At 38.7% G+C, this 9562-nt stretch overlaps 1 protein-coding gene across 1 annotated transcript; it reads left to right on the top strand.

The window, feature by feature from the left end:
* The first annotated feature begins 1285 nt into the window (after nucleotides 1-1285).
* LOC6564885 (cytochrome P450 4g15) lies at nucleotides 1286-9560 on the top strand. The gene is made up of 5 exons (XM_001990885.2): nucleotides 1286-2053; nucleotides 2136-2333; nucleotides 3149-3331; nucleotides 5979-6923; nucleotides 9073-9560. Exons 1-5 carry the CDS (start codon nucleotides 1855-1857, stop codon nucleotides 9258-9260), a joined length of 1713 nt encoding a protein of 570 aa, XP_001990921.1. The 5' UTR covers nucleotides 1286-1854; the 3' UTR covers nucleotides 9261-9560.
* The last annotated feature ends 2 nt before the right edge of the window (nucleotides 9561-9562 follow it).

Genomic DNA, 9562 nt, shown 5'->3' with positions numbered 1-9562 from the left:
AATGTTGTTCTCCTCCCATAATTGTATGTTCTGTATGTAAGTGTGTATATCAATGGGAATTGAAAGCCCTGTTGTTTAGTGTTGTCCAGCCAACGACTTCCATAAGCTAATTTCTAAATATAATTAATTTTAAATGTCTGGGTTATAAAATTGCTCATATGTACTGAGGTCACATACACATACGAGGGTCGATCAATTCGTAGGCATTTTTCACACAATGCTAAGAATAGTCCGATTTTGAGTGACGCAAACCACAATTCCAAACTGACAGTGCGTCATATTTGGTAAAAAGCGATCTTGATCGGAAATTTACGAACAATTATTAGATGGAGATGACTTTTCGCTGGTAGCTCTAAAAACCGGACTTTTAGACCTCAAAAATGGAGCTTGTGTTTGAGGAGAAAAAATCACAAACTTGATTTAGAACTATTCATTTTAGAATAATGAAACTTAAAATATGAATTCTAGCCTGAAATTGATAACTGCACTCAGTAATCCCGAATGTGTTCTTGAAAATGAGCATACAAAGTCGAAGTCGAACTTGAATCAAGAATGAATGGACTTTATCTGAGAGAATATTCATGACTGTATCAGTTTTGATACTTCATTGTACTTGTACTTTTGTACTTATTTTTCTCTGTGCATGTAAGTAAATATTTTATAGAATTGAAATGAAGTGGATAAGCGATACACAAAATTTGGAAATATGACTATTTAATAATCGACCCTCGCACATTAGCTGCAATTAGAATGCTATACTCATTATGGCGAAAAGTGATTTTTTTTTTTTTCCAAGACTATTAAGAAATTAGCTGTAACAACCACTAAAAATAATCAAGCATAAATGTCCTTTAAAATAAAGAAAACCAAAAAGACTAAGTAATCTTAATATTATGGAACTGAGGTTATAAGAAATAAAGCTGCAAGCGCTCTGAAACTAAACGCTTTCAATTGACAAAGCAGTGCGGCAATCTTTGAATGCAACATTGCATTTAATTTATAATCAGCGGAGGAAAGCTTGCAAGCTCAAAGCTCTTGCGCACTGGCTGTCCGAAAGTGAGCGCGACATTTTAAATTGAGACTTCATCTATGGGCCAGCGGGAAAGCTGGGGTTCACTACAAGGCGCTCGCTTGAGCGCTCGTTTTGTGGACACTGTGCATCGGTCTGAGCGTCTGTACGTCTAAGAGTCTGTCGTCCGGTTGCCAGTCGGTCAGCGTCAGTTCATTGCCGCTTGCCACATTGTTGGCTATAAAAGTCTGGCGCACTGACGGCGGCGGCTAGTCACTCGTCACTAGTCACAGCGCGGAGCGTGCGACGTTTGGGCGACCATTTCCCATTCCACATTTCGTTCAAACATACTATTTTTTTCTTTTTCGTTTCGCTTCTTTTTGCTCGTGTGCTTGTGCCTTTGGCGCTACTGTGATTTTTTATTTTTTTTATTTTGTGTTGTGCTGTGTTGTGTTATTACTACTATTATTATTACTATTATTATTATTATTTTTGTGACTGCGTTTTTAGCAGCGCTCGACTCTTAGCAGGCACTTGTCTCAGTATCGCGGCGGACAAGCAGCGACGAGCAACCACAGCATCCGTATTCACATACAAAAAATAAAAAATAAAAAAAGCGAAAGAACTAAAAAATAGTCAATACACAGACATATACATATATAAATACATACATGCTTTAAGCAACGAGTCGAATCGTTGTCCCATTTCCCGTCGCATCCGTCGCCGTGTGTGCTCGTGTTTGTCTCAGTGTGTGGGTGTGTGTGTGTAATAAATACGTTTTTATTTATTTTTTTATTGTTGTTCGGAACTAGTAGTTACTAGTATTGAGTGTGTGCTCCACCTCAATGGAGGTGCTTAAAAAAGACGCCGCAATGGGCTCGCCCAGCAGCGTCTTCTATCTGCTGCTGCTGCCCACATTGGTTCTCTGGTACATCTATTGGAGATTGTCTCGCGCCCATCTCAACAAGCTGGCGGCGCGTCTGCCGGGTCCGCGAGGTCTGCCCATTGTGGGCCATCTATTCGATGTGATTGGACCCGCTTCGTGTAGGTGGCAACCCCCTTAAACTCCAATTCTATCTGGCTACAAAACTGAGATCTGTTTTTTTTTGTTGGTTTTTTTTTATAGCTGTTTTCAAAACAGTCATACGCAAGAGCACACCATTTGAACACATTGCAAAAATGTGGATCGGGCCCAAGCTGGTGGTGTTCATCTATGATCCACGCGATGTTGAGCTGCTCCTCAGCAGCCATGTCTACATTGACAAGGCATCCGAGTACAAGTTCTTCAAGCCCTGGCTCGGTGATGGTCTTCTTATAAGCACAGGTGAGTGTGTGTGTGTGTGTGTTCGTGTGTGGGAGAGGAGCGAGTCAGAAGGGAATTATTGGCTTTCTGTGACTCTCTCTCTCTATATATATATATCTATCTCTGTCTGTCTCTCGACTAGCTAATGCAATTTAAATTGCGTTTATGGAATCATAAATTAATTAAGCGATTTGTGAGCCTGACAGTTGGCACAACAACACCTAACAAATGGCGGCTATAAATAAACCGAATAGAACAGAAAAGAACAGCACAGAACAGTGCAGAGATGAGAGTGGAGAATTGCGAAACGAGGGGACGCATATTGTTGTCTCTTTCCATCAGCATTGCTCTCTCTGTCTCTCTCTCTCTCTCTCTCTCTCTTAATACTGTAGTCTAAGTGGTCTTTTCTGTCTCTTTTTCGAAATCTCTTCTTTTGTTTGTCATTTTGTTGGCCCAATCGCCATTTTTTTCGTAAACATCTTAGCTATCATCTAAGTATAAGCGATCTTTTAAAGCGAACTGACTTTATATTTATTTTGAGCTCTTAAACTTATTTCCTATTTATGTAGATACTTATCAAATATCGGATGCCCTATGTTTGTTTTGATTCCTCGTTAATTTTTTAATTCGGCCAATAATGTATTACGAACTTAATTTAATTATTACTATTACAAACTAATTAGCTGTTCTATCCGAATAACTCGATCTGCTTTCGTCTATTATGTTTATCTTTATCACTATATATGTGCGAGGTGTCCAAATACTGATTTGGCTCAAATCCCGACTAATAATATACATATTTCTATCTAAATGTGATCTATTCTTATATCGATCAGGTCAAAAGTGGCGGGCTCATCGGAAATTGATCGCACCCACATTCCATTTGAATGTCTTAAAGAGTTTTATTGAGTTGTTTAACGAGAACTCTCGCAATGTGGTGCGGAAACTGCGTGCGGAGGATGGACGCACATTTGATTGTCATGATTACATGAGTGAGGCAACTGTGGAGATTCTATTGGGTAAGTGATATTCACACATACACACACAAACAAACTCATACATAGTCAGTGAAACGGTACTCTCCACTGACCCGCACTCAGAGCACGACAGGCAACGATTTTGTTTCAATTTCAGATTCTAATTCCGATTAATTTGATTTGTGTGTGCGTTACTGTGTGAGTTTGCTTGCGTGTCATTATATGCTAAATAGTCATATATCATACACATAATAATACATAATACCAGCGAATACTTACACACTCACTCATGTGTATATGTGCTTATATATGTACATATATATGTTGTAGATGCGATCACTACTACAATATGCCGCAATTGAGCACAATCCCATTTCCCTATATACTCGCACAAATCAAAATTTTAGTTTGTTGTCCGTTTGCCTCTTTTGTGTGTAGACAATGGGGCACAAAACAGAGACCCGACCCGGGACCCGAATTATTTCAAATACCTTACTAATCCGCATAGTTCGGAATAATGAGCCGCTACAAACAAATTCACAGTACATTTTCGTTGCTTTCACAAGAAGATCTTACTTCCTTTGGCAACAACTGAACGTGACTTGAGTGATATTTGAAAGATCATTAGGTCATTTGGCATTATGATTTTTGTATTGAATTGATTTAGCAATTGAAATCGAACCGAAATTAACTAGACCTTGAAACTTAGTTTTTTAAGTAAACTAACCAATTGAGGTATATGGTAATAGTAACTCGAAAGATTACTTTTGATATAATCTGTTTAAATATAAATTTTATATTTTGAAATGCTGATTTAGAAAGTTAAAAAAGCGTCAGATAAATTAGTAATAGCCTTAGTCTTTGTACTCTAAAGTAGCCCGAATTTCACTTGACTTCAAGCCTTTTCTGAACAAACGCTCTAACCCCATTTATTGTACGTCATTATCACATTTGTCTGACCATTAGCTATGTGTGGCCGTAGGCATAACTAACTGTGCCACCCAAATGTCTGTCATATATTTAAAGCCAAACACGTTTCAGGCTTATTAAAAAAAATGAGTGAAACCGCCCGTTTAACTGGACGCCTAGTCGTCTGGGGTCGTGGTCAGTGATCAGTAATCAATGGCATACAGAAAATGTTAATGACATTATCACATTTATGTATGTATGCAGTACATATGTATATATTTGTCTGTCTGTCGGACCGATTGATTTCCAGGCCATTGCATAACGCAGGCGCTTACCTTCGCCTATAATTGAAATGCTGCCAAAAGCGCGCATCAGACTGTAAAAAATTGTCAGCGCCAAGCGAGTCAAACTGCTAGCCAAGTGCAATTAAAACCACGTCGCATTGCCATTAAACATTTAATTAGGAAAATTTGAATGCAACTGCAGTTGTCTGAGTTCCACGTCAAGTGCCCAGACCCAGGCCCGGGGCACAGGCCTATTCCCAGGTCTCAGATGCACTGACGCAAACGAGCAATTAGCAATTAAGAGTGAAAATTCAAATGATAAAATAACAACAACATCAACAACAAACTGCTAAAGTGTACAAATATTTTTTTTGAGTTTGTAATATGATAGATAATATAGATAATATATATAGATATATATATATGGCACATATAGCAAAAACTGAAACAATAAATCAAATGCCATTTTTTATGATTGCATAATCTATATCCATATAGTGAGTGTTTGTGGCCACAACAAGTTTTTCCTGCCTGCCAGCTGGCCAGTGGGCCAAAGTCGTGAAATGCAAGTGAAAAACTTGCATTTCCTCGCTTATGCAATGCCTTTTCAGATATACAGATACGAATCAGAGACACCTGTTTAAGTTGTAGCGGAAGAAATGCCATTTCAGTCAAAAGTTCATGTGCTGACTGCACAAATCGCTTTGAATCGCTTTTCAAGGAAAGTAATCGCAGATATAAAGACCTAAGTCTTAAATAAGCTTTCACTTCAGCTTGACAGATATAAATAACAAAATACAATATATTTTGCAATAATAATGCATACATTATATGTCTGATATATATTTATATATATATATATATATATATATATATATATGTATATTTATCGTTCAGCATGTTGTGTGTATCTATATCAATAATCCCTATATTAAGCTAGAATTAATTAGAAAACGTGTATATTCAGAATTCAAAATTCAGAGAAACTCAATTTTTGTACTGCAGTATTGTCGAAGATGGGCTTTTGTAATATGCCTAACCTTTTATTTTTCAAATATGTTGACTTCACCCTTATCGAAGACCAGAAATTTGCATCGATATTTTGGTAAAAAGTTATTTTTAAAGCACCGCAAGTATTGGTGGAAAACTGATAGACGCAATTGAAAGTTAAAGCCAGTTAATCTGTCATACAAATAGGCTTATGCTTACACCATATGTGTACGAGTATATATACTAAATATGGCATACTATTTGCATATATGTTGAATGTAAAGCGAATGCTATTTACGCATTGTATCTACAGTTAGACAAGCGGAGCAGCGTCCGTTGTGTGTTTGTTAAGTTCAATTGGCGCTTGGGTCAGTCGAGTGCATTCCACTTCCAATCTACATTCCTATCCATCCCGTTCCCGTTTCCAAACTGCTGGATAATGGGCTAATCGGAGCTGCGGCTCTATTTGTCGCTGGTTTCCCGTCATTTTTGTGCACATCTTGCAGAGACCGCAATGGGAGTGTCGAAGAAGACACAGGATAAGTCCGGCTTCGAGTATGCAATGGCCGTGATGCGGATGTGCGATATACTACATGCACGCCATCGGAGCATCTTTCTGCGCAACGAGTTTATCTTCACACTGACCCGCTACTACAAGGAGCAGGGACGATTACTCAACATCATTCACGGCCTCACCACCAAGGTCATACGCAGCAAGAAGGCTGCCTTCGAACAGGGCACCCGCGGCTCTCTCGCACAGAACGAGCTGAAGGCGGCAGCGTTAGAGCAGGATCAGCGTGAGCAGCAGCAACAGGCGCCAGTTGTCAAGCCTGAGCCGGCTATCCCTTTCGCCGGCCTCTCCTATGGCCAATCAGCTGGCCTCAAGGACGATCTGGATGTGGAGGACAACGACATAGGCGAGAAGAAACGTTTGGCCTTCCTCGACTTGATGCTGGAGAGTGCACAAAGCGGTGCACTTATCACGGACACCGAAATCAAGGAGCAGGTGGACACGATTATGTTCGAAGGACATGACACGACGGCAGCCGGTTCGTCATTCTTTTTGTCACTTATGGGAATACACCAGGATATACAAGATCGCGTAATTGCCGAACTGGATGGCATATTTGGTGACTCGCAGCGGCCGGCCTCATTTCAGGATACGCTGGAAATGAAATATCTGGAACGGTGCCTAATGGAAACGCTGCGCATGTTCCCCCCAGTGCCGCTTATAGCACGCGAGCTACAGGAGGATCTGAAATTGAACTCGGGACCCTATGTTATACCGCGCGGCGCCACTGTGACTGTGGCCACCATATTGCTGCATCGCAACCCTAAGGTCTACGCCAATCCCAATGTCTTCGATCCGGACAACTTTTTGCCCGAACGCCAGGCGAATCGACATTACTATGCATTTGTACCCTTCTCCGCAGGACCCCGCAGCTGTGTGGGTAAGTATTAAATGCGATTATTGGCTGTTGCTGTTTTTATTAAAAACGGTTTATTTAACAATTTATTAACAAAAATGCATTTAGAATAGTCGTACAATTAAAAAAAATTATGCCAGTTGACTTCTATCAAAATGTTTTGATTTTGTACATATTTCTCAGTTTATTATTTTGAGCTTTAGTAAAAAAAAACCTTCGTCCATAATAATTAACTTAAATGAGAAAGATAAAATTGTGATGTTTTTTCGCTCAAAAATAAAAAGTAAAGTCCGATAATAAATTTTCCATTTAAAATGGTTGCCACGCCAAATACAATTTTTGAGTTTTAAATGAGAATTAAAAAAATAATATATATATATATATATATAAATATATATGTATATTACATATACAGTGTCTCACAGTTTATTTCGGGCAGTGTCTAGCAAAAATTTTAATTGCCTGCCATAAACTAATTATTCAATAATTTTCAAAAATTCCAAAGACCGATGGCAGGTACATATATTAACCATCATAATGAATATATGACCCCCATTACTGGGGTTTCCCCGCCGGCTAGGCCGGGTTATGTAAAAAAGTACCTTAATTTATGGTCACATATTATTTCGAGCAGTGGCATTATGGACACCTGGGTGCCATAAAACCCGGATTTTTTGCGTCGGGTTGATTATTTTCGGTATCAATAGACCAATCCTTCGTAGTCAGTTTAGTTATATCCTACATATCGGGTGCAACCAGCTAACAAGGACTATGGACAAAGGCACTACCATTGAACAACGGAATCTCATCCTGGAACACTTCAAGATCGGATATTCACATGGACAAATAGCTGAAATGGTAAATCTAAGCAAATCAACTGTATACAACATCATTCGGCGCTTCGTCGACGAAAATCGGATAGAGGACAAGGGCAGAATGGCACCAAACAAGATTTTCACCGAACAGGAAGAGCGGAGGATCATCAGGAAAATAAGGGAAAATCCCAAGCTATCAGCTCCAAAACTGACTCCAGAGGTGGAGGACGAAATGGGGAAAAAGTCCAGTGTGGAAACTGTGCGCCGGGTTCTGCGCAACCATGACTTTAATGCCTGAGTATCACGGAAGAAGCCCTTTATAAGCGCAAAAAATAAAGGGATGGCGGCTCGGACGGAATTATGTGTGGCGACAGCCCAATACTGAGCTGAATGCCAAACACCTAAAGGCTACAGTGAAGCACGGCGGAGGAAGTGTCATGGTATGAGCATCTATCTCGGAAGCCGGCGTCGGAAATTTGGTGTTCATTGAAACAACAATGGACAAGAATGTGTATTTCAATATATTAAAGGAAAATTTACTCCAAAGTGCCGAGAAGCTAGGAATCCGATGTACTTTCCGGTTCTACCAGGACAACGACCCGAAGCATAAGTCCGGAATAGTACAGTCCTGGATTATCTGGAACTGCATCCACATGATAATTCCACCGGCCCAGTCTCCAGATTTAAATGTTATTGAAAATTTGTGGGCTCTGCTGGAAAATAACATCCGGAATCACAACATATCCAGCAAACAGGATCTCAAAAATGCTCTGCTGAATGGGTGAAGCAAAATCAGTCCAGAAACGACCCGGAAGCTGGTATCTTCCATGAATAATAGGTTAAGGAAAGTTATTAAGGCTAAAGGATATCATACTAAGTATTAACATCCTTATTTAAGTTTTTATACGCCAAATATGTTACTTTTCTAAGCCTGGACCAAACAAGCTTTGACATGTATTTTGGACATGTTTTCAGTTTTTGACAAATTTTAATTAATTAATTAATATTTTAATAAAAACTAAAGTTTATTTTTCAAACGTGATATGACATGAAACAAATTGTTATTTGAACATTTTGCGTTTATTTCTTTGTTTAAACTTTATAGCACTTTAAAATTTTTGCTAGACACTGCCCGAAATAAACTGTGAGACACTGTATGTATACATATATACATATTTATATATATATATGTATATTTATATCCATCAAAAGTTAACCAAGACAAACATTATTTTTTAATTAAATGAATTTTATTTTATTTTAACAAATAATTATTAAAATGTGATTTTGTATATAATATTAGATTATAATTATGATATTGGGGTTTTCTTGTATTGACCGATTTGATTTCACCATAGGTCGCAAGTATGCAATGTTGAAACTAAAGATCCTGTTGTCGACCATAATGCGCAACTATCGTGTCTACTCGGACCTCAGTGAATCGGATTTCAGGCTGCAGGCGGACATCATACTGAAGCGGGAGGAGGGCTTCCGCGTGCGCCTCCAGCCGCGACAGGCGGGACAGGCGACAACGGCAGCATCATAAACTTATGCACACACCTTCTTTCTTCGCAAGTGATAGTCCCGGTCTATAAAGTAATACTACATATACATAATAATACAACAAACCAAACCAAACAGGAAGCTCACATCAACACACTACTCTAATTTGATAATGATGTATTTATCGTAGCAATTTTTAAGCGCTGCATTTAACACTTAACAACAAACCACACACAGACACTCAAACAACATCACCAACAACAAATATTAATTATTTCCTCTTTTTTTTGTGTATTTAATTATTATATGTATAATGTTTTGACAATATATTTGGTGTAATATTTT

The sequence above is a fragment of the Drosophila grimshawi genome, unplaced genomic scaffold (genome assembly GCF_018153295.1).
Source record: "Drosophila grimshawi isolate 15287-2541.00 unplaced genomic scaffold, ASM1815329v1 contig_1006, whole genome shotgun sequence".
NCBI lineage: Eukaryota > Metazoa > Arthropoda > Insecta > Diptera > Drosophilidae > Drosophila > Drosophila grimshawi.
Note: the sequence above shows the minus strand (reverse complement) of the source record. Positions and strands in the feature narration are given on the sequence as shown.

Coding starts and splice junctions, on each gene's coding strand:
- LOC6564885 (XM_001990885.2), top strand. CDS start 1,855: ATGGAGGTGCTTAAAAAAGACGCCGCAATGGGCTCGCCCAGCAGCGTC. Junction 2,054..2,135: donor TGTGATTGGACCCGCTTCGT/GTAGGTGGCAAC, acceptor TTTTTTTTATAG/CTGTTTTCAAAACAGTCATA. Junction 3,332..5,978: donor AACTGTGGAGATTCTATTGG/GTAAGTGATATT, acceptor CACATCTTGCAG/AGACCGCAATGGGAGTGTCG.